General features: G+C 43.3%; 1 protein-coding gene across 3 annotated transcripts in view; it reads right to left on the minus strand.

The window, feature by feature from the left end:
* Positions 1–7,571: 7,571 nt before the first annotated feature.
* The window catches only part of LOC143031156 (splicing regulator SDE2), a 42,454-nt gene continuing 23,851 nt past the window's right edge, over positions 7,572–26,174 (minus strand). For all 3 annotated transcript variants that reach the window (XM_076194673.1, XM_076194672.1, XM_076194671.1), the window contains exons 4-8: positions 21,348–21,432; positions 19,759–19,928; positions 16,455–16,554; positions 16,148–16,330; positions 7,572–9,089 (exon numbers count right to left, since the gene is read on the minus strand). In XM_076194673.1, coding sequence (XP_076050788.1) covers positions 8,924–9,089; positions 16,148–16,330; positions 16,455–16,554; positions 19,759–19,928; positions 21,348–21,432 — 704 coding nt within the window. In that variant the 3' untranslated portion in view covers positions 7,572–8,923. The remainder of the gene's footprint in view (positions 9,090–16,147; positions 16,331–16,454; positions 16,555–19,758; positions 19,929–21,347; positions 21,433–26,174) is intronic.

Here is a 26,174-nt window from a genome sequence, read left to right on the forward strand (position 1 = left end):
TGTTTTCTTTTTTGTTACCTTGGAAATTAACTAAGAACTTGTAATGGACATATACTTTTCACCAAAGAAAAAAACAAATTTGATTCATATTCTCAGGATTGTAAGTTTAGACACTGAAAAATCACAGAAGAATTCATAACTGTCCCAAGTTCTAAAATACATCATATTTACAAGGTGAGTTTTTGTCGGATAATTTATTTTTTGTGTAGCACAGGCTGTGTAAGAAAACCATTGCCTTGCGTTTCACTTGGCCGGCAGGTCTTGCATTTGATCTGGATATTGAGTGTACTACCTGACGGAGGAGAAGGGTATTAGGAACCACCACATGTAGGTGTCCAATGGTCCCACTGAATAATAAAAGATTAAGATTGAAAGAGGACCATTGCAACTATTATGTAACAGAAATGACTTGGATGCATATTAACAAATGTATAGTAACCATGTGGGAATAAAAAAAAACTAGACCTGTTGAAACATCATCAGTGTACAAATATTGCACTGTAATGGCAATTAAGAATATATGAAAATGGTAGTCAGAAAGGACATGGATGTCTATATTTTTTTAACTATTAACAATTAGCACTACTGTAATGATCTCATATGGATAAGAATTTGTGTCGCCTCTTCGTGTTTGTCATTTCTCTCCCCACCCCCTCTATTTTCTGCATGAGGGGGGGTCACCAACTGAGTGAAGAGGCCTTGCTTGCTGTGGATGTACTGTGTCTTGCTGCACTCCCTCTGACCCAGGAGGTCAGTGGGCGAGATGCAGGGATGATCCATCATCCATGAAAAGCTATGATGAGAGGGAGACGAGGGTGGTGGATGTGTATTTACCTAGTTGTATTTTAAGGTGAATGGAGAATGGTTGTATATGGATGATGTTGTGATTGCATGAGGTGTAATGGACGGAGGGGTTGGGGGGTGAGGTAGTATGTGTGAGCAAAAGTTGACGCAGCCCGAAGGGATTTCTCCCCGTCCTCTCCTTTTATGCAATGGGGGGACGGAGAGGGGGGGGTCGCCGATTTAATGAAGCGGCCTTGTTGTGTCTTGTGACAGTGCCTCTGACCCAGGGCAGTGGGCAAGGTGCAGGGATGACCTGTCATCCAGGAGGTGCTCAGATAAGAGGGAGGGTGGGAGGGGTGTGGAGTGTATTCAGGGATGGAATGGGTGGAAATGATTTTATGCCTTTCCCTTTTTGGCTACCTCCCTTGTAAAGGGGAAAAAACCTTGGTATATGTATGTATGTATTTTGAAGGAAAGGAGGCTACGCTTGTAGTGTCCCACCTTTGTATCTTGCAGTGTCTAGTTTGCTCTTAAACTCATGAATGGTTTTTGCGCACACTATTTTTTCATCCAGTTTGTTCCAAGTGTCCACCACTCTATGTGGAAAACTGTTTTTCTTCAGATCTCTTCTGTAGCTATGTTATTTGATTTTCTTTCCATGTCCTCTTGTGTTTCTCTTGTCCTAGTTTAACAAGTCCTCTCTATCAAGTATTTCCCTTCATGATTCAGTAGAGGTCAATAGGTCACCTCTCTTCTTTGTTCCAGAGTCTGTAACTCCAGTTTAGCCAATCTCTTCTTGTATGACAATTTTGCAAGTGCAGGTCCATTTTTGTGGCTGCTCTCTGGATTCTTTCAATTTTCTTTTTATTCTTTTTGGTAGTGAATGACCACAATGTCGCCGCATATTCTAGTCTAGGCCTTATCAGTGTGACCAATATTTTCTTAATCATTTCTTCATCCAAATATGTAAATGCCACTTTTATTGATCTTAGGAAGTTGTAGGATTCTCTGACAATTTTATCTGTTTATCATAGGGCAAGTGAGAGTGAGTTAGTGTGTGACTGATTTGGCCACTTCTTTTATAATGGGAAAAAAATCCTTAGTATATAGATAGCTTCATGATGCTAAAACTGGAGCACTGGTAGAAGCGGTAAGAATAATGATTCCAATTTCAAGAGATGTTGACTAATACCAACATGTTCATGGTAACAGCAGAGGGCGCCCTCTACCATGGTGGGGAAAACTTACCTGAACAAGAAGCAATGTCTGTTTGGTTACTAAAACACTTTTGTCCATGTATCAAAATATAGTGTGGCATTTTCTGTACAGAAATTATAATTTACGTTGATAATACTTTAGGTACTTTGTCCATGTATTAAAATATCGTGTGGTGTTTTCTTTATGCAATGGGGGGATGGAGAGGGGGGGTCACTGATTTAAGGAAATGGCCTTGCTGTGGATGTGCTGTGTCTTGCGACACTGCTTCTGACCCAGGGCAGTGGACAAGGTGCAGGGATGACCCGTCATTCAGGAGGTGCTAAGATGGGAGGGAGGGTGGAGGGGTGTGGAGTGTATTCAGGGATGGAATGGGTGGGAGTGATTTTGTGCCTTTTTCTTTTTGGCTACCCCCCTTGTAAGGGGGAAAAAGCCTTGGTATATGTATGTATGTATGTATGTATGTTTTCTGAACAGGAATTATAGTTATGTTGATAATACTTTAGATTTCTAATAAATTATAAACTTATCTATATTACCAAGTGCTTCTTCCTCCATATGAGGGGGGTAGCCAAGCCAAAGGCATGTATCCACTCCCACCCATTCCACTTCCATCCACCACCCAGGTATTTAAATAATAAAACTATATTTAAGTGAACATGAGGGGACGTCCTAGGATGTGATGGATGGATGGGGTGAAGGGGGCTTTGGGGAAGAGGGAATGTCTGTTAAGGAAGGACGGAAGACAGGGGTGAATGGAGAATGGTTGTATATGGATGATGTTGTGATGCATGATGTGGAATGGGCGGGGGGATGGGGGTGAGGTAGTATGTGTGAGCAAAATTTGACGCGGCCCGAAGGGATTTCTCCCCATCCTCTCCTTTTATGCATGGGGGGACGGAGAGGGGGGGGGTCGCTGATTTAATGAAGTGGCCTTGCTGTGGCTGTGCTGTGTCTTGTGACACTGCTTCTGACCCAGGGCAGTGGACAAGGTGCAGGGATGACCCATCATCCAGGAGGTGCTGAGATAAGATGGAGGGTGGAGGGGTGTGGAGTGTATTCAGGGATGGAATGGGTGGGAATGATTTTATGCCTTTTCCTTTGGCTACCTCCCTTGTTAGAGGGAAAAAGCCTTGGTATATGTATGTATATTTAAGTTAATTTGAATACTCTATTTTCTTGTTGCAAGACAATGGATCTGGTGCTACTAGGAAACCAACCACAGTGACAGTAAATTGCCTGTCTGGAAAGAGTTTGGGATAATATAGAATAACATGTTCTGTCTTCATTGTGGCAATTGGTTTCTGTAGAATGACTTCAATGGTGGCAAGCCAATGCAGTTCTTGCTCATCTTGGGAGCGATTTCTTTTCTGGGTTCATTTTTGGAGGTGCTAGGATAAGAGGGAGGGTGGAGGGGTGTGGAGTGTATTCAGGGATGGAATGGGTGGGAATGATTTTATGCCTTTTTCTTTTTGGCTACCCCCCTTGTAAGGGGGAAAAAGCCTTGGTATATGTATGTATGTATTTTTGGGGGCATTCACTGAAACAGAATTTGGTGGTCTATCATGGAATGCTTATCTTAAGATCTGTGTATGTGTTTTTGTACAGTATTGTGGTGTACTAAAGGGTATGTACTTACCTAGTTGTATTACACGGGAAGGGGAGCTATGGATGTTGTAAGAGGCTGGTAGATAAAAGTAGATTTCACCCCCATCACTTCCAGTTCCCATGTCTCTCTGTAATTACTGGTTTAATTCTATTTGCTCTTTCCTTATATTGTTTTGTATTTCTTCTTTCACTTTCAACTTTACTTCACAGAAGTAAGTATGTCTTTCAAAAGTTCTTTCTGTAGAAGTAATATTTCTCAATGGGGTGAATTAAATGTAGTTAAATTTTCTTGTCGTGTCTTCCGAATATTATACACTCATTAAGCCACCTCTGTTCCGATGTCACGACTTTATTCATCCGATAATCTTTACTTTTACTTTTAGAGAAAACTGAGTGCGAGAGAGACTTGGGAGTTCTAGTGAGTCCAGATCTTAAAACCAGGAAACAATGCATTAGCACCAGGGATAAAGCTAACAGAGCATTAGGTTTCATTGCTAGGATGGTAATGAATAAAAGTGCAGAGGTAATTATTAAACTCTATCTAGCGATAGTTAGACCCATCCTTGACTATGCAGTACAGTTTTGGTCTCCATCCTACAGAATGGACATCACTAGAATCGGTACAGAAGCGAATGACCAAAATGATACACGGACTCAGAAATTTGCCTTACGAGGAGAGGCTTAGGCACCTTAACTTACACTCTCTGGAAAGACACAGAGTGCGGGGTAATCTAATAGAGGTGTTCAAGTGGTTCAAAGGCTTTAACAAGGGTGATGCAAACAAGGTCATCATATTACAACAGGGCATGACTTGCAGTAATGGATTTAAACTGGACAAATTTAGATGGAAGTAATGGAGGTAACAGTTGTGATGCATGGAAGGGGGTACTGCAGGTGGGGGGATGGGGTGTGAGGGAGTATGTGCCAATAATAATTTGACACAGCCTGAAGGGATTTCTCCCCATCTTCTCTTTTTCTGCATGAGGTGGGGTCGCCGAATTAATGAAGTGGCCTTGCTGTGGATGTGCTGTGTCCTGCGACACTGCTTCTGACCCAGGGCAGTGTGCAGGATGCCGGGGTGACCCGTCATCCAGGAGCTGCCAAGATGAGAGGGAGGGAGGGGGATGGAATGGGTGGGAGTGGTTTCTATATCTTTTCTTTTTGGCTACCCCCAGTGTAAGGGGGAAAAAAGCCATTGGTATATGTGTGTGTGTGTAAAAATAAACAAATTCATCTATATACCAAGCACCTCCTCTCCCTTATACAGGAAGTAGCCAGCCAAGGTACTCCCGTCCAGCTCATTGTTCCCCTTTCATTAAAGCTCCCCATGGAAAAAATGACATACATATACCAAAGGCTTTTTTTCACCCCTTTTAACCACTTCAATACGGGACTTAAATCTCGCGGGCAGCAACCAATGGCAGACGTATGACGTAACGAAATAATATTCGCATCATAAAATATAGTCGCCGCTTATATCGATCGTTCTCTCTTTCACCCGCGAATTTTGAAAACCACAGAGAATGGGATTCAGGGCGCATTTGGGAGAATGTAAAAACACAGGGGCGACTACAATAAATATAATCAAGACGCCGATATGGCAGCGTCGCGAATCCACTTGCTCCTCATGACGCCTACGTGTGCGGCACCGTATGGAAGGGGTTAAGGGAGGTAGCCAAAAAACAAAGGCATAAAAACCACTCCCACCCATTCCATCCCTATCACACTCCACTCCCCTCCACCCTTTTCCCTCCCTCTTATCTTGGCACCTCCTGGATGAAGGGTCATCCCTGCATCTTGTCCACTGCCCTGGGTCAGAAGGAGTGTTGCAAGACACAGCACATCCACAGCAAGGCTGCTTCACTAAATTGGCAAACTTCCCTCTCCGTCCCCTCATGCAGAAAAGGAGATGGGGAGAAATCCCTTTGGGCTGTGTCAAATTTTTCTCACACATACTACCTCACCCTCCATCCCCCACCCACTCCACCTCATGCATCACAGCATCATCCATATACAACCATTCTCCACTCACCCCTGTCTTCTGTCCTCTCCTGTCCTTCCTCAAAAAATAAATAGGATACAGTGAAAAGAGGGTAAATAACAATTTTAACAAAGATGATATACTTTATTTACTGACAAAAAAATTATCTTCACTACACTCAAATACCATATAAAACATCCCAGATACATGTGTCCAACACAACTTTGATTTAACATATGATGAAAACTTTAAGTGTGAACTTTCTTTTGTTAATCGACTGTTGCCTCAAATTTCATCATGCGGAAAACCCACGCCCCCACGGCGGTCAACGGCCCTCATATCAGTATGGATTTCTACATCACTGACCGAAAAAGGGGGAACGGTCACCAGTCGTCAGTTCTCCTCGTGTGAAAGAGTGTGAGAAATACTGCCGAAGTTGATAGAGATACTGGGCCAGCCCAGAGACGGAGTCCCAACCCCTCTGGGTTGCACCTCCTAATGAAGGTTCACAGGTATTTGAAAGTGGATAGCTCTGCTGTCCATCTCAGAGAATCACCATCACCACATGCAGGTTCCTGTCGTCTGGTACTATGCGGTACAGTTTTGGTCTCCGTCCTACAGAATGGACATCAATTCACTAGAATCAGTTCAGAGAAGAATAACCAAAATGATACATGGAATCAGAAATTTGCCTTACGAAGAGAGGCTTAGGCACCTTAACTTACACTCTCTGGAAAGACGCAGATTGCAGGGTGATCTAATAGAGGTGTTCAAGTGGATCAAATGTTTTAACAAGGGTGATGCAAACAAGGTCATCAGATTAAAACAACAGGGCAGGACTTGCAGTAATGGATTTAAACTGGACAAATTTAGATTCAAGAAGGAAATAGGCAAGAATTGGTTTACTAATAGGGTGGTCGATGAATGGAATAGACTTAGTAACCATGTAGTAAGCACTGAAACTATCAGTTGCTTTAAGAAACGATTAGACAACTTTATGGACGGGGATGACTGGTGGTGATGGATACAGAGCTGCCAAGTGTAGGCCTTGTGGTCTCTTGCAGTCTCCCTCATTCTTATATTCTCATGTACACTGTCTTCATTCACACACCAAAAGAAGTGTGGATGCAATTGTACACATGAGTATGTCAAAGTAACTGATTAAACAATGAAAATACAGTGAAACGATTATAGGATTTTTTTTTTATTTTTTTTTTAACCAGCATCCTATCCTGTGGGATCTACATATCCCTTAACCTCTTCAATATGAGTCAAATTCTTGCGGACAGCATAAGCTGCTTGATGCATGATGATTCAATGATGCATTACAATACTTGTATTATAGAATATAAAGTTACAGCTGTGTTACTCGTTTTCTTTCAATCTGAATATTAATAACCACAAAAAATACGATCGGGTCAGTTCACAGATTATGGGGGTCACTCAGCTACAACTACAGAATAAATATAACCCAATACGTCGATGTAGGTAGTCTTGTATACCCACTCGTGCCTCATGACGCCTACATAAGCATCACAGTATAGAAGGGATTTAACACTCGCTGCTCCGTTAACACACTAAAAGACAACACATTGCTGCATGCCAGACCCCCTGATGTCCATCCCTCTGAATCCTCTCTCCCACGAAAGGACAGAGTCCACCTGGCCAGACTGTGATGTGGCCACCACCCAGCAGCCCTTTTAAGCTACCAGGAGAGACTGGATGACTGCATTGTGGACAAATGCCCAGAATGTAACACTTCACCCCATACTATTCAACGCGTCATGGAAGACTGTATTATACACAATCACACACACAAACAACACAACATACACTCCATAAAGGATTTGTGGGAAAACTCTGTTTCAGCCATGGCATTCCTTGGGGAGACTGGACTGCTCAGACAGACAGTCTAGGGAACAACACTTCTTTTATAGATTTCATTCCAAATAGTTATTCAATGGATGGAAAAAAAAAAAGGGAATTTCCATATCTTTACATGTTCCCAATACAAAGAATGATACGTATTCTACCATGTCCTTTAAGGGTTTCTGCTCATCGTATCCTATTCACACCAGAGCCAACCCACCATGACACGAGTAAATAATCGAATATAAGACCAAAATAAATTTGCTAAGTCACCAACTTTTTTTTGGGGGGGGATGGCAGTTCAAAACAAAAGGAACTAAAGATGATGAATTGCAAGTGATGGTTCTGCAAGATGGACGTCAAAGAGGATCACCTCCATGGTAGCCAACATTAAAGTCCATCAACACCCTTGGCCAGACTACTCTGATTATTCTTAAACTCAGTTTCATTCCTTTCACATCAGAGCGTCATTACTTGTGGCGGGGGTCAAGTGATGGCGATTCGAATCCTGTTCGGGACGAGTTGAACCAAGGGCATGGTTCATTAAAGTTGTACAGCCACAACAGTCACGTGGCATGGAACGTGCATGATGTCATCCTCGACCTGATGTTTCTCTGCCATTGCAACCCTGTTTGACCCGACCTAACCTAACCTAGTGCAATTATCTAATTATGCACCATGGGTAACTTACCCATGCGGTATATATAGCGGCTTCTGCCACATGTAAAATCAGTTCATTTAGTTCACTCACACCATAAAAGGAGACGAACTCGCCAAAACCTCTTTCTCTTCACCAACCGTAGCATCGTTACGAAGTCAAGGGGCAACGTCCTAGCCTTCCGATAGGGGGGAGCTTGTGACGTTAAACCAAACCATCATCAATCGCATCAGGACACCTGGCAACACATGAGAACACGGAAGGAAGCTCAAAAAAGGACAGTTATAGAAGAGACCTGAAAAAGAACAGATATCCCCAAAGAGCGGAGGACTAGACAAAACAATAGTGTGTGCAAAAACTATACATGAATTTAAGAGCAAATTAGACATGATGACATACAGAGACGGGACACCATGAGCATAGCTCCCTTTCCTGTGAGATACGACTAGGTAAATACCTGCGTGAGAGCAATCTTCAGGGAGATGGGCCTGCTCGACCAGACGGTCTACGGAACGACAACAACTGGGGACTGCTTATAATCTGACGAAAATTTACTCTGTTTATACAACAGACAAAAGTCCAATGTTTCTTCCCAGATCGATTTACAGAAGTGCCACAGGACCACGGCCTGTCGCCGTGGGGCTGCGTATTCCCATTCAAGCAAACTTAAAGCAACTATTATCCTCACTTTTATTATTCGATGCAAACTTTGACCGAAAAACAACAGACTCAAAAATGCTATTTCTGTTTCTATATGAAAAAAAAAAATAATGATAATAATAAAATCCATAAAGACCACAGGACAAAAACTATTCTTGCGGCGGTTCTCTTCTTTCGTTTTCGCTGTCCTCCGATGCCTCGTCTTCCGCCTGCACTGGTGGCTCCTCCACCTTCAAATGATCAACTCGAGACTCCTTTCTATTGTCCTCTGGGTCCTCATCTTCTGCCTGTGCTTCATTCTTCAGGTCTTCAATTCTGGAAGGTACATCAGACATTAGAACTTCGGCATATACAATGATGTTTCATTTTTTTTTTTTTTTTTTTAACGCAGCTCAAGGCCGCTTCATAAATTCGGCGACCCCCCCCTCTCTGTCCCCTCATGCAGAAAAGGAGAAGACGGGGAGAAATCCCTTCGGGCTGCAACAAATTTTTTTCGTTTACATACTTCCTCACTCCCCCATCCCCCACCCAACCCCTCATGCATCACAGCATCATCTATACCCAACCCTTTTCCATTCACCCCTATCTTCTGTCCTCTCCCATCCTTCCTCCACAGACATTCCTCTCTTTTGTAATGCCCCTTTCACACCATCCATCCATCCATCTCATCCTAGGACGCCCCCTCATATTTACTCCTTCCACATCCGCCTTCCACACTTCTTTTACTAATCTTTCTTCACTCATTCTTTCCATGTGTCCAAACCATCCTAATACTCTTTCATCAACCCTATCTCCCAGCTCCCTTTCCACCCCTGTTCTCCTCACCTCCTCATTCCTCACTCTATCTAGCCTAGTAACCCCTATCATACTTCTCAGACATTTCATCTCAAATACATTCAAACTCCTTCTCTCTTCCTCTCTCATGTTCCATGTTTCTGCCCCATACAGTGCTGCTGGCACAATCATTCCTTCATATAACCTCCTCTTAGCATCCATTCCCAGATGTCTATTTCTCATTACATTTTTTAATCCACCAAGGCATTTACTTGCTTCTCTCAATCTACGTTCTACCTCCACCCCCACTCCTCCCTTTCCTGTCACATTTGCACCCAATTATCTAAAACTATCCACTTCTATTCATAGTATATATAAATGATATAGACCACAGACTATAATATATTGTCTCCAAATTTGCTGATGATACAAAACTGTATGGAATGGCAAATGATCACTTAAATCAATTAGATATTCAAGAAGATTTAGATAAATTACAGCAATGGTCTGGAAAGTGGCTAATGAAATTTAACACAAGTAAATGCAAGGTCATACACATAGGTAAAAATAATAGAAAGTACGATTACAAGTTATTTGGAAATTTGTTTAACAAAAGTGGATAGTGAAAAAAATCTCGGTGTAATTATCAGTAACAATCTCAAATCATCTAAGCAGTGTATTCCAGCCTCTGAGAAAGCAAATAAAATTCTATGGTTAATTGTGCAATCTTTTGACTTCCAAAGTCCATCTCTCATTAACAAGCTATATAAATCGTTAGTTTGTCCACAATTGGAATATGCTGTTTCCATATGGTCACTGAATCACATTAACCCATTCAACTCCGATGACAAGTTGAATGGGTTAACCCCTTCAATACAGGCCACATCGCACGTCTGGCAGCATTAGCTGCCAGACGTGCGATGTTGCGTCATAATACTCGCATTATAAAAAATAAAGTCACTGCTCTATTGTTCGTTCTCTTTCACCCGTGAATTTTGATAACCATAGAAAATATGATGAAGCCAGTTTAGAGAGAATGAGGGTCACGCTGGTATGACTACAATAAATATAATCAAGACGCCGACGTCGGCATCCTCGTATACCCACTTGCTCCTCATGACGCCTATGTAGGCGTCACCGTATGGAAGAGGTTGAAGATATTGACATATTGGAAAAAGTACAATGGTAAAGTCACAAAACTGATTCCAAATACAAAAAATAAATCATATGAAAATTGACTAAAACGTAAGAATCTGTTTTTCCTAAAAAAGCTGACTCAGAGGTGGCTTGATACAATTCTAAAGGGAATTGACAACATCAAGTGACAAAATTTTCACACTGCATGAGAATCCGACAAGATATAATGGTCTCAAACTGTCAGGAAATAGATTTAATTTGGAAGTAGGTAGAAGCAACTTCGCTTACCACGCAGTTAATGAATGGAATAAACTTACTGCAGAGGCAGTGTAATGTAGTTCAGTTTGAAGCTTTAGGATTTGTTTAGATCGACACCTAAGATGCTGTAATGACTGCCATTTATTTTATATTATTAATTTGTTTGTTCTTGTTTGTCTGTTTATTATTATTTCCTTGATTTTCATCTATTATTAGTTATGTATCAATTTATTATTTTCTATAAAAAAGTGTAATAATATAAATAATGATAAATAGAATAAGTGCGTAGGTATAGTTAAATGATAAACAAACAGGTAAATACATACATATACCAAAGGCTTTTTCCCCCATACAAGGGAGGTTTTTTGGCTACCTGCCTTGTAAGGGGGAAAAAGCCTTTGGTATATGTATGTATTTACCTGTTTGTTTATTATTTAACTATACCCACGCACTTATTCTATTTATCATTATTATTATATATAGGCACCTGGTCTGGATGGATGCAATGCAGAATGTCTGAAAAAGGGAGGTTCAGTGATGGTGGACTGGTTGGTGAGGTTATTTAATGTTTGCTGGAGAGAGGGTAGAGTACCGGAGGACTGGAGAAGTGCCTGTATAGTTCCTCTTTACAAGGGAAAAGGGGACAAGTGTGAATGAAGTAGTTTCAGAGGGATTAGCCTGTTAAGTGTAGTAGGGAAGGCTTATGGGAGGATCTTAATTGAGAGGATTAGGAGAGGAACAGAAGGAGTAATTGGTGAGGAACAGTGTGGATTTAGGACAGGTAGAGGTTGTGTAGATCAGATCTTTGTGGTAAGACAGATATGTGAGAAAGCTATAGGAAAGGGGAAGGATGTTTTTTGGGCTTTTATGGATCTGGAAAAGGCTTATGATAGGGTAGACAGAAAGGCACTGTGGGAGGTTATGCAGATTTATGGGATAGGAGGAAAGCTTTTGGGAGCTGTCAAGAGTTTTTATGAGAGTGGTAGAGCATGTGTCAGGATTAGAAATGGAGAGAGTGAGTGGTTTGAAGTAAAGGTGGGACTTCGTTAAGGATGCGTTATGTCGCCCTGGCTGTTCAAACTGTACATGGATGGGGTGGTGCGAGAGGTGAATGCTAGGGTAGTGGGTCAGGGATTGGAGATGGTTAAAGAAAATGGAGAAAAGTGGAAGGTGAGCCAGCTGTTGTTTGCGGACGACACTGCGCTTGTGGCAGGGTCAGAGGAGGGATTGAGGAAGCTGGTGGCAGAGTTTGGGAGAGTATGTGACAGAAGAAAGCTAAAGATAAATGTGGGTAAAAGTAAGGTGATGAGATGTACAAGGGGTGAAAGTGGCAGTAGACTGGAAGTGAACATTAAGGGAGAGCGACTGGAGGAAGTGGATAGTTTTAGATACTTGGGTGCAAGTGTAGCAGGAAAAGGTGGAGTGAAGGTGGAGGTAGAATGTAGATTGAGAGAAGCGAGTAAATGCCTTGGTGGATTAAAGAGTGTAATGAGGAATAGACATTTGGGAATGGATGCTAAGAGGAGACTGTATGAAGGAGTGATTGTGCCAACAGCACTGTATGGGGCAGAAACATGGAACATAAGAGAAGAAGAGAGAAGGAGTTTGAAGTTGTTTGAGATGAGGTGTCTGAGAAGTATGGTGGGGGTTACTAGGCTGGATAGAGTGAGAAATGAGGAGGTGAGGAGGAGAACAGGGGTGAAAAAGGAGCTGGGAGATAGGGTTGATGAAAGAATATTAGGATGGTTTGGACACATGGAAAGAATGAGTGAAGAAAGACTAGTAAAAGAGGTATGGAAGGCAGATATGGAGGGAGTGAACATGAGGGGACGTCCTAGGATGAGGTGGATGGATGGGGTGAAGGGGGCTTTGGGGAAGAGGGGAATGTCTGTTGAGGAAGGAAGGGAGAGGACGGAAGACAGAGGTGAGTGGAGAATGGTTGTATATGGATGATGTTGTGATTGCATGAGGAGGAATGGGCAGGGGGGTGGGGGGTGGGGTAGTATGTGTGAGTAAATTTTGACACAGCCCGAAGGGATTTCTCCCCGTCCTCTCCTTTTATGCAAGGGGGGACGGAGAGGGGGGGTCGCCGATTAAATGAAGCGGCCTTGCTGTGGATGTGCTGTGTCTTGCGACACTGCTTCTGACCCAGGGTGGTGGGCAGGGTGCAGGGATGACCCGTCATCCAGGAGGTGCTCAGATGAGAGGGAGGGTGGGAGGGGTGTAGAGTGTTTTTAGGGATGAAATGGGTGGGAGTGTTTTTATGCCTTTCCCTTTTTGGCTACCTCCCTTGGAAGGGGGAAAAAGCCTTGGTATATGTATGTATGTATGTATTATTATACTTATTTGTGGAGTTCCAGGAAAGAATCATAGTGGAGAGTTGATGGTGGAAATGTGTCTAGAGAGTTGATGATAGCAAATACAGTGTTTTGGAAGAAAGTCAAGCATAAAAACACATGGGAGAATGGTCCTGGAGCTGCAGCGTCTACGTCGTGGGACCACCCCCCAACCCCAAGAGTTGGGGGTCAAATGGCAGCAACCACCCCTAGCCACCGGCTCTACGCATTCCTTGGGGAGACGGGACTGCTCGGACAGACAGTCTAGGGAACGACAACAACAACAACAACAACAACAACAACACATGGGAGAGGGTGGTGGATGGAAGGGTGGTAGATAGAACATTAATGGACATTGTAGTGGTAGATAGGAATAGAATAGGAAGAGTTAAGGACATACATGTGCTAAGGGGAGAGGGTGGGGGAATATCAGATCATTTTTTGGTGGAAGGTAAGTTGAGAGTGGAGGATAGATGGAGAAAGAAGAAATGGACAAAAGGTAGGGAGGTACTTAGAGTGAACTCTTTAAATGAAAAGGAAAAGGAGGAGGAGTACAAGAAGAAGCTGAGAGAAGAATGGGAGGTAGTGAATGATCGAGTACAGCTGGAGTGGAAGAGGAATGGAGATGGTTCAAGGAGGGAGTCACAAAGTGTGCAAAGATGGTGTGCGGAACAAGAAGGATGGGAGGAAATAGAAGGAAGGGTAGTGAATGGTGTGATGAGGAAACAAAGAAGGTTATAGAAGAGAAGAAGCGAGCTTTCACAGATTGGTTACAAAATAGGACAAGGGATATGAGAGGTACAAAGAAAAGAGAAGTAAAGCACAAGGTAAAGGAAGCAAAGAGGAGAGCAGATGTGAAGTGGGGTAAGAGTGTGACAGAAAATTTTGAAAGTAATAAAAAGATGTTTTGGAAAGAAATTAAGAGAGGAAGAGGAGGCGAATCAAGTAGAGAAGAAAAGGTAAAAGGTGCAGATGGAGAGATGATAATGGAAGAGAAGGCAGTAAGGGGAAGATGGGCAGAGTATTTTAGGGAGTTGCTAATTGTGGAGGATAGGGAGGGAAAGATAGTTGCAATGGGAAGTGCTAAGAAAATGACCATGATGAGAGAGGAAAATGAAGCAGAATTGAGGAAGGATGAAGTGAAGGCAGTTGTTAAGATGATGAAAGCAGGTAAGGCACCTGGTCTGGATGGATGCAATGCAAAATGTCTAAAAAAAGGAGGTACAGTGTTGGTGGACTGGCTGGTGAGGTTATTCAATGTTTGCTGGAGAGAGGGTAGAGTGCCGGAGTAGTGGAGGAGTGCCTGAATAGTACTTTACAAGGGAAAAGGGGACAAGTGTGAGTGTAGTAGCTTCAGAGGGATTAGCTTGTTAAGTGTAGTTGGGAAGGCTTATGGGAGGATCTTGATTGAGAGGATTAGGGGAGGAACAGAGGGAGTAGTTGGTGAGGAACAGTGTGGATTTAGGACAGGTAGGGGTTGTGTAGATCAGATTTTTGTGGTAAGACAGATATGTGAGAAATCTATAGGAAAGGGGAAGGATGTATTTTTGGGGCTTTTATGGATCTGGAAAAGGCTTATAACAGGGTAGACAGGAAGGCTCTGTGGGAGGTTTTGCGGATATACGGGATAGGAGTAAAGCTTCCAGGAGCTGTCAAGAGTTTTTACGAGAGTAGTAAAGCATGTGTCAGGATTAGAAATGGAGAGAGTGAGGTGGCTGGAGGTGAGTATTAAGGGTGAAAGACTGGAGGAAGTGGATAGTTTTACATACTTGGGTGTGAATGTGGCAGGAAAGGGAGGAGTGGGGTGGAGGTAGAATGTAGATTGCGAGAAGCGAGTAAATGCCTTGGTGGATTGAAAAGTGTAATGAGGAATAGACATTTGGGAATGGAGGCTAAGAGGAATATGTATGAAGGGACGACTGTGTCAACAGCACTGTATGGGGCAGAAACATGGAACATAAGAGAGGAAGAGGAAGAATTGAAATGCATTTGCGATGAAATGTCTGAAAAGTAAGGCAGGAGTTACTTGGCTGGACAGAGTGAGAAACAAGGAGATGATGGGGAGAACAGGGATGGAAAGGGAACTGGGAGATAGGGTTGATGAAAGAGTATTGGGATGGTTTGGACACATGGAAAGAATGAGTGAAGAAAGATTAGTAAAAGATGTGTGGAAGGCAGACGTGGAAGGAGTGAATATGAGGGGGCGTCCTAGGATGAGATGGATGGATGGGGTGAAAGGGGCATTACAAAAGAGAGGAATGTCTGTGGAGGAAGGATGGGAGAGGACAGATAGGGGTGAATGGAGAGGGGTTGTGCATAGATGATGCTGTGATGCATGAGGGGGAGTGGATGGGGGATAGGGGGTGAGGAAGTATGTATGAGAAAAACTTTGACCCAGCCTGAAGGGATTTCTCCCTGTCTTCTCCTTTTCTGCATGGGGGGACAGAGAGGGAGGGTCACCGAATTTATGAAGCGGCCTTGCTGTGGATGTGCTGTGTCTTGTGACACTGCTTCTGACCCAGGGCAGTGGACAGGATGCAGGGATGACCCGTCATCCAGGAGGTGCCAAGATAAGAGGGAGGGAGGAGGGTGGAGGGGAGTGGAATATATAGGAAATGGAATGGGTGGGAGTGGTTTCTATGCCTTTTTCTTTTTGGCTACCCCCTGTGTAGGGGGAAAAAGCCTTTGGTATATGTATATTATATATATATATATATATACTTATATAGAAATGTTAAAATGAAGGTCTCACAGTTTTCTGGTTGACCCTTGTGGGCGCCATAATAGGGTCCCGAGGGTGCCATGGTGCCCGCGAGCTACAGTTTGGGGACCACTGGTCTAAGGAATGACGACAACTATTCTGCTCACCGTGCTTCTGGTTCTGGACGTACGCCTTTTGCTGCGTTCGACATGGTCTCCTCATTGCTGTCCTCTTCACTGTCTGTTCCCTTCACTCTGTCGTTGCCGCCCTTCTCTTCTTCATTGGAGGTTCCTGGACTCGCTTCCTCGTTCTCGTCTTCACTAGATTCGTCACTCGAGTCGTCCAGGTCACTGGAAAGAAGAGCAAGGATTAACCCTTCATGGCTACGGGGATTTTTACGGTCATGTGTTTCGAGAATATAAACAAGAGAGAGATATCGTCACATTCCGGTTCCGCATAGTCGTTACCACTTACTCGAGGAACCGTCCTTTTTTGGTGCCAGATCCTCCTGAAGTTGGTGGTTGGCTTCTCTTGGTGCCTGAAGAACCCGCAAGACCGGAGCCACCCTGGAACACTATCAACAGAGTTATTGCACATACTATCTTAACATCGGACAATTTTATTACATTCTGGCACGAATTAACCAACCTGTCGCCCCACATCTATAAATCACTTGAAAGAAATTCAGTATCATGATCTGTCTTAGTGCATTTCTCTTCATACCACAAACCTCACTTTCCACTGCACAAAACTGGCCTGGCAGTAGACACCACATGCCACACAGAAAATCTATTCATCCACACACCAAGGTTTTTTGTTCCACCTTATAAGTGGGGTAGCCAGCCATGACACACACTCCACTCCCACTGTTTCCCTCTCATCTTAGCTCCTCTTGGATGAAGGGTCATCCCTGTCTCCTGCCTCACTGTTCGGGTCAGAAGCAATGCAACAGGACGCAACAGGGACACTTCATTTACGTGGTGACCCGACCTCCTCAAGTGAGAAACAAAGAGGATGAAAAGGAGTCCTCTCAGGCAGAAAATACTGATCTTATAATCTTACATTTTCCTGCACTTGTCCGTTTCAGACAACTCACAAAGAAAGAACAAACAACAGCAGGCCTACTGGCCCTAACGAGGCTGTTTGTGTTTACAATACTAAGATACAGTTAAGAAAACAGGGCAACTGGGCAATAGAAGATGAACTAATATTACTGCTACCACTATCCTATCCAACAATTACATGCCGGGCTGTCAGATCTTTTATTGCAAGGAATAATATTTTATTTGTGGATTAGAGTCTAAGTATTTATCTAGGCACTTTTTAAATGTTTTTGTGTTACTCTCAATGACAGGTGAAGGTAACGAATTCCATACATTAACATACATACATATACCAAGGCTCTTTCCCCCTTACAAGGGAGGTAGCCAAAAAGAAAAAGGCATAAAACCTATTCCATCCCTAAATACACTCCACTCTCCTCCACCCTCCTCTCTCCCTCTTATCTTGGCACCTCCTGGATGACAGGTCATCCCTGCACCTTGTCCACTGCCCTGGGTCAGAGGCAGTATTGCATGACACAGTACATCCACAGCAAGGCCACTTCATTAAATTGGTGACCCACCCTCTCTGTCCCCCCATGCAGAAAAGGAGAAGGGGAGAAATCCCTTTGGGCTGCATCAAATTTTTCTCACAAATACTGCCTCACCCCACGTCCCCCAACCCATTTCACCTCATGCATCACAGCATCATCCATATACAATCATTCTCCATTCACCCCTGTCTTTTGTCCTCTCCCATCCTTCCTCAACAGACATTCCCCTCTTCCCTAAAGCCCCCTTCACCCCATCCATCCATCTCATCCTAGGATGCTCCCTCATGTTCACTCCCTCCACATCTGCCTTCCATACCTCTTTTACTAGTCTTTCTTCACTCATTCTTTCCATGTGTCCAAACCACCTTATCTCCCAACTCCCTTACCACCCCTGTTCTCCTCCTCACCTCCTCATTTCTCACTCTATCCTGCCTAGTAACCCCCATCATACTTCTCAGACACCTCATCTCAAACACGTTCAAACTCCTTCTCTCTTCCTCTCTTATGTTCCATGTTTCTGCCCCATACAGTGCTGTTGGTTCAATCACTCATTCATACAGTCTCCTCTTAGCCTCCATTCCCAAATGTCTATTCCTCATATTCCTGACATTAACAACCTGGTTAAAGAAACATTGCTTACTTTCATTTGAAGAAAATCTTTTACCAATTACTTTAAAATTGTGAGGTCTTCTTGTGTATAACTCCTACAATACCTCTTCACCAAGTTATCCATGGTTTGCACCAACGGCTTGCACAGTTTTCTGCAGGCCGCTAGTTTCATGAAGGTCAGAACAAGCATAACAGCTTGATTGATGAATTGTCTGTAGTGTGTTGGGCAATATGAGATACCATTTTCTGTCTTCTTTGTGGCACGTATGTATGGGTTCAACAGTACTTTGTTGGTATTGTTGAAGAAGAAGAAAAGAGAGAGAGAGAGAGAGAGAGAGAGAGAGAGAGAGAGAGAGAGAGAGAGAGAGAAAAAAGAGAGAGAGAGAGGGAGAGAGGGGGGAGGGGGGGAGAGAGAGAGAGAGAGAGAGAGAGAGAGAGAGAGAGAGAGAGAGAGAGAGAGAGAGAGAGAGAGAGAGAGAAGGGTCCAACAGTGCCTTGCTGGTATTGAAGTGGAAGAAGAAGAAAAGAGAGAAAGAAAGACAGGGGACAGGGAGAGAGAGAGAGAGAGAGAGAAGGGAGCAGGGTTGCATACCTCTGTTGACTACATCCCTCTCCCTTGGCATTTAGATAAAGTAGATTTATGAAAATCCATGTGAACAAGTTGTATAAACACGGTAAAGGAAACATAGACTAGAGGGGAAGCTTTTTAATCCTGACGTTTCATCTATTGACTTTCTCAAAGGAATGAGCATACTAGATACATACAGAGTTTATATATACGCCTTACGGCTCAAGGGGGTATGCGAGCGTATAATGCTGCGTTCTGATTGGCCCGCTGGGGCTGCCAATCACGAAGCGCTATATTCGCTGAGGATTTAGCCCAGGTGAAGCTCCCAGCCTTATTGTTAATATTCGGAAGAGTAGTGATGTATGCAGCTTCTATAGATTTTCTTGTCTTTTTATCCATACTATGGAGAGGCCAAGAGGGGGCTCGACTCTAGAATCAGGGAGCATAAGGCCGACCTCCGTCACCATAGACTCACGAACGCAATGGTGGTGCATGTTGACGTATCTGGGCACCTCCCACTATGGAACCGAGCCGAGATCCTACACGAAGGTATTGATAAAAAGACGAGAAAATCTATAGAAGCTGCATACCTCACTACTCTTCCGAATATTAACAATAAGGCTGGGAGCTTCACCTGGGCTAAATCCTCAGCGAATATAGCGCTTCGTGATTGGCGGCCCCAGCGGGCCAATCAGAACGCAGCGTTATACGCTCGCATACCCCCTTGAGCCGTAAGGCGTATATATAAACTCTGTATGTATCTAGTATGCTCATTCCTTTGAGAAAGTCAATAGACGAAACGTCAGGATTAAAAAGCTTCCCCTCTAGTCTATGTTTCCTTTAAAGTAGATTTGTTTTTAGTTCAAAAACTACTCTACTAGAAGGGAAATAAATGGGAGTGGGATAGCACTGGCTGGCCATTTCCTTTATATGGGGAAGAAGTATATTATGGTATAAATACAGAACGTATCATTTCAGTGCTTCATCGGCACAGCAAATTCACCCACCTTTATCCAAGGAGTCGTACAGTTTCTGTTCCCTCTCCTCACGCTGCTTGTAGTACGACGAGTCCTGAAAGATGTGACGAGGCGTCTCCTTGAGGGCTTCAAACTTCTTCTTCCGCCTCTCCATCAATTCTCTCTCCTTCTCACTCTTCTTGGCAATGTAGTCCTTTAGTCTGAAAAAGGAGGTGGTGTATCACAAGAAACTGCGAGTCTTCAGCCAGAGAGACCATGAGTAATGAATGGATTGGGTGACCGTATTGTTGCTCGTGGGTTTCCACTGATATTTGCCGTTTTTTGTTAACCCCTTCAGTATATTGACACCCACATAGGTGTCGTGAGGTGCAAATAGGTACATGAGGATGCCAGCATCAGCATCTTAATCATACTGTATATACATATTTTTTTCTAGTTGTACATGAATTATCCCTGGATGCTGTGAACTGGTTTGATCACGTTTTCCGTGTTCATTATTACTTGGAGTAAAAGAGAACAAGTGATACAGTAGTGACTTTATATTTCATAATGCGAGTAGTGTGATGAATCGTATGTTCGGCAGCTGATGTTGCGCGCGAGAATTTGCGTCATACTGAAGTGGTTGAAAGTCGCCGCACTCTGGTGCCTGCCCTCCCAAGTCTTCCGCAAGCTGGCAATGTTGAATCAAATGAATCAAACCCTGGCCGTCACGTATGCCCTAAATGCACAACACCGCTGTCCCACGTGGGTCTACTTACAATGTACCTTGGTTCAACTTCGCCGGTGGCAGGGTTCGAACTGCCATCCCCCTCGACCTTCGCTGCAAGTAACGACGCCCCAAATCCCTCAGCCAGCAAGCTTCCACACTTACTAACTAGGCACTGAATAAGTTTGGACAGGACCTAATGCTCCACCCACGTCACCGTCACTTTCTCCCACCTGGCACCACAACCACCCGCCACGCAACTTGGCATTCTAACAAAATCAAACCCATTAGGGCACCGAGGACTGACCGATACAAGAACAGTGCTATTCCATCCATTGTCCGCACAATAAACTCATTATAATTATCACTCTTATAATTACTATATTACTCATAAAAGTACTCGATTGTATTATTGTCAGTGTATCACTGCTATCTCAATAAACCTATTATTATTATTATTAAACAAACAACCCCAACCCTCACACACACAAATGAAATGCCATCATTACAGCAACTACTGAGAATATAGATACACCAACAAACATACATACATGCATATACCAAAGGTTTCTTCCCCCTTACAAGGGAGGTAGCCAAAAAACAAAGGCATAAAAAAAACACTCCCACCCATTCCATCCCTAACATACTCCACTCCCCTCCACCCTCCTCCCTCATATCTTGGCACCTCTTGGATGACAAGTCATCCCTGCATCTCGCCCACTGCCCTGGGTCAGAAGCAGTGTCGCAAGGCACAGCATATCCACAGCAAGGCTGCTTCATCAAATCAGCGACCCCTCCTCTCCGCCAACAAACCCCCACAAAATAAATCCGCTTACAAATTGGCCACAGGTCACTCGTAGGTGATGTCGCATGGGCGTAAATAAATTCCTTACAGACGTGGATATACACTTACCGTTTCTCCTCATTAATGTCCCTCAATCTTCGGCCACTGAGATCTCGGCAAGCCTCACGGTTCGTAGTTTTCTCAATCTGTGCACCTGAAAGGGTCGGAGGTTGTCCCCATTAGGCCTGAAGAGAAGTTTTGTCTTGCAAATAACAGTGTTACACTTTCTTCCTTGAGCCAATTAATCGGCATTGGCAAAATACTGCCAATGACAATACAAGTCTACAAAAAAAAAAAATTCTTGCCAATGCAGATTAATCGGCATCAACGAGAATCAGCATTTTTTTTGCAAAATATTGCTGATGACAATGCAGATTCTAAAAAAATCTTGCAGACGATTCACCAAAAAAGTGACAATTCTTGCTGATGCCAAAGCCGATTAATCGGCACACCCCTATGCTTTAATATGATGAAGCCTATGTAGGCTTCATGAGTCATGATGCCAGTGTCGGCATTTTGAATGTATGTAATTTGTAATTGTAGCTGAGTGACCCCTGACTTCTGTGTTTAAGCTCACTGGCTAAGCGGGTTAGGGCGTCGTTACTTGTGGCAAAGGTCGAGGGGATGGTGGTTTGAACCCTGCCACCAGTGAAGTTCAACCAAGGGCATTGGTTCCTTAAATTCCACGCTACAAAGCTCTCTGTGAGGGGCACCATCCTAGCCTCCCAATAGGGGGAGTTTGTGACGTTAAACCAATTTATCATTATTACTTAGGTAATGGAGTGAATGGGAGTGGAGTTAATGGGGATGAAATGGGTGGGTGGGAGTGGATTTTATGCCTTTGTTTTTTTGGCTACCTCCCTTGTAAGGGGGATAAAAGACTTTGGTATATGTATGCATTATCACTCAGTGAAAGACAGTGAGTGACACAGTAGTGACTTTTTTGCTTTATAAAACGAATTTTGTGATGTATCATACCTCTGGCTTCCGATGTTGTGAGCAAAAATTCGACTCATATTGAAGAGGCTAAAGAATCTCACCAGTCATACGTACACATACCAAAGGCTTTCTTCCCCCTTACATGGGGGGGTAGCCAAAAAGAAAAAGGCAGAGAAATCACTCCCACCCATTCCATCCCCTACATACTCCACTCCCCTCCACCCTCATATCTTGGCACTTCCTGGATGACAGGTCATCCCAGCATCCTGCACACTGCCCTGGGTCAGAAGCAGTGTCGCAGAACACAGCACATCCACAGCAAGGCCACTTCATTAATTCGGCAACACCCCCCCCACCTCTCCGTCCCCCTATGCAGAAAAGGAGAAGACGGGGAGAAATCCCTTCGGGCTGCGTCAAATTATTTCTCGTGCATACTCCCTCACCCCTCATCCACCACCCCCACATGTATGGGGGGTGAGGAAGTATGACAAATAAATTGACGCAACCTGAAGGGATTTCTCCCCGTCTTCTCCATTATAAGACACAAAACATCACAACCATCTAACTCAGGTGCCTTATCAGCCTTCATCACTTTCAATCCCCACACCTTAATTAGAATAGGTACAGAGGCGAATGACCAAAATGATTCATGGGCTCAGAAATTTACAAAGAGAGGCTTAGGCACCTTAACTTGAGCTCTCTGGAAAGACACAGAGTGTGAGGTGGTCTAATAGAGATGTTTATGTGGATCAAAGGCTTTAACAAAGGTGATGCAAACAAGGTCAATATATTAAGACAATAGGGCAGGACTCACAGTAATGAATTTAAACTGGACAAATTTAGATTCAAGAAGGAAATAGGCAAGAATTGGTTTACTAATAGGGTGGTCAACCAATGGAATAGACTTAACCATATAGTTAGTGAGCGCTGAAACTACCGGTTGTTATAAGAGATAGACAACTTTCTAGATAGGGATGACAGGTGGTAATTGACATGGAACTGCCTAGTGTAGGCCTCATGGTCCCTTGCAGTCTCCCTCATTCTTATATTATATATATATATATATATATATATATATGGTAGTTATAGCAACTTTTGTATCCATTTAGGAATTGCAAAAGTGATGCGTAATTGGAAGTGTGTGTTCGTATGCGTGTATAATTTGTTCTTGAAGTTTCCGTGAAGAAGTCGTATATCATCATTTTCTGTTTACTTATCTAATTATCATTTCAATTCTTGTAATGTGAAAATGGGATGAATGTGTAATAGGATATCTTTGTACATACAGTGATACCTCTCATTAACGGACATTAATTAGCTGTGTTTTCGGTGTTTTCGCTGTGTTTTTGGTGTTTTGGAGTGGTTTTTGGGTGGCATAGCGATCGGATGCACTAAACAACAGCACCAAAAAACACAGAAAACACCGCAAACAGAGCTATTTAACGTCCGTTAATGAGAGGTCAATCTGTATATCTATATCACTATATTATTTTGAGTGTCTGTTGTTTTTTGTGTGAAAGAGAATAAATGGAACTAATTGGGCAAATGGCAACTGAGGCTAATTTCCTGTGTGCCCAGAAAGGACATGTCAGTCAGTCAGAGAGAGAGCGTGTACCGGATCAGAGCAAAGCAGTGATACGTGTCCGTGTCTTAGTGCCTCCATCTCTAAATGTTGAATAAAACCATTAATCCCTTCGATACAATGATGCCTACGTAGGCATCATGAGGAGCAAGTGGGTACGCGAGGATGCCGATGTCGGCATCTTGATTATATATACTGTAGTTGTACCTGCGTGACCCCCATACTCTGTAAACTGGCTTCATCATATTTTCTATGGTTATCAAAATTCACGGATGAAAGAGAACGAGCAATACAGCGGTAACTTTATCTTTTATAATGCGAGTATTATGACGCAACATCGCACGTCTGGCAGCTAATGCTGCCCGCAAGATTTTGGCCTGGAGTGAAGGGGTTAACAGATGGTAACATTCAACACTTGTGTTCTTTCCTGCAGACCCTTCAAACGTGAGGAGCTATGATACGAGGGAAAACAGGATAGTGGATGGGGGATGGGTATGTGCCGTTGACCATACAACCTCCCTTATCCTCTTCAATACGAGTCAAGTTCTCGCACGCAACATCGGATGCCTGAGGTAAGATGATTGATACATCACAATACTCGTGTTGTAAAACAAAGCCACTGCTGTATTGCTCATTATCTTTCACCAAGTATTAATAAACAGAAAACGTGATCAAGGCAGTTCACAGGATTCGGGGGCCACTCAGCTACAACCACGAAATAATTATAATCAAGACGTTACACCAGCATCCTATGCCCACTCACATTTCATGACGCCTACGTAGGCGCCATAGTACGGAAGAGGTCAAATGGGGATGTAGCTCTTGGTACATACATATACCAGGGGCTTTTTCCCCCCCAAAGTCAAAGGCATAAATCCACTCCAGTTACTACACACAATAAATACCCCCACAAAAGTTATTGTAGGGCTAGTACGGGTAAACCTAACACAGAGTTTGCTCTTGCTGGGCATATGGAAAGTACGAACAAGGGAGGACTAGCACCCTTGGTACACTTAACCCATTCAACTCCGATGACAAGATGTCTTGTCATTTGGTCAAATAAAACAAAAAATCATAATAAAACAACAAAATGTTTGATGATCAAACAGCACCAGAAAAATATGACGTCGTCAGTCCTCCTCCTCCTCGAGGAGGAGGACTGACGACGTCATATTTTTCTGGTGCTGTTTGATCATCAAACATTTTGTTGTTTTATTATGATTTTTTGTTTTATTTGACCAAATGACAAGACATCTTGTCATCGGAGTTGAATGGGTTAACTAAACGAGATCAGGTGCAACAGATGATGGATTGATCCTTCTTCTGGCATTTAAAAACCTCCCTGTTCTCCTCTCAATTCATCAATTCTCTGAAATACTCTCCACCTCCCTTGGGACCTCCTCTTCCATTACCATGCATCTGCACTGTTTACCTTCTCTGCCTCTTCCCATAATTAGGAACCATCACACTAAGGTCTGTGTAATGGAAGGCTGACTAATCTTGTCCTTATGCTCCTAAACATGGACCATACCCCAGCTGGGGTTTTGGCTGCATGTTATTGTGGGGTTAAAAGCTGCTCAGGGTCTATATAGGGTGCCCCTATGGACCAGAGCCACACATCGTTTTGTCCGTGATAGAGGAAATTTCTATTCATAGAGAAAGGATGATACATTATTATACTGCTACTGTCACTCCATTATGTCCCCTCACTCTTAATATTGTCCTATACCACTTCTCTGAATATCCATTTCCTTTTTTCACCAAATCCTGTGGTACGGGAGAATACTGCCAACAAAATTCCTACTCAAGTCTTAAAAGGTGAAAAAAAAAATACAGAACAGGGATAGGACTAGGCAACCTACTCTCTGTAGCCCAAAAGGGGACATTCCTAAAAAAAATCAGAGGCGTAAAAAAGTCTGGGAGAAGTTTTCCAACCAGAACCCTAAGTTTTGGGTCTTTTAATGTGCATGGCTATACTAGTAAGTGAAGAGATAAGTAAACGTGTGGTGGAGTGGAATGAGGTTTCTTCAAGGTTAATGTGGATGAAGGTGAAACTGGGAAGAGATATGTGGGTTTTTGTAAGTGCATATGGGCCTGGTAGTGAGAAGAGTGTAGAGGAAAGGGAGGCTTTTTGGATAGATTTAAATGAGTGCATAGAGAGTTTAGGGAAGAAATGCCAATGTAGTGGTACTGGGAGATCTTAATGCTAGGGTAGGAGATGAACCAATAGATGGTGTGGTTGGGAAGTGTGGAGTTCCAGGGAAAAATTGTAGTGGAGAGACAAAGGTGCAGATGTGTCTAGAGAGTTAATGATAGCAAATACAGTGTTTAAGAAGAAAGTCAAGCATAAGTACACATGGGAGAGGGTGGTGGAT

This window comes from Oratosquilla oratoria, chromosome 12, assembly GCF_046742065.1.
Source record: "Oratosquilla oratoria isolate Oo_2021 chromosome 12, ASM4674206v1, whole genome shotgun sequence".
NCBI classification, from domain to species: Eukaryota; Metazoa; Arthropoda; class Malacostraca; order Stomatopoda; family Squillidae; genus Oratosquilla; species Oratosquilla oratoria.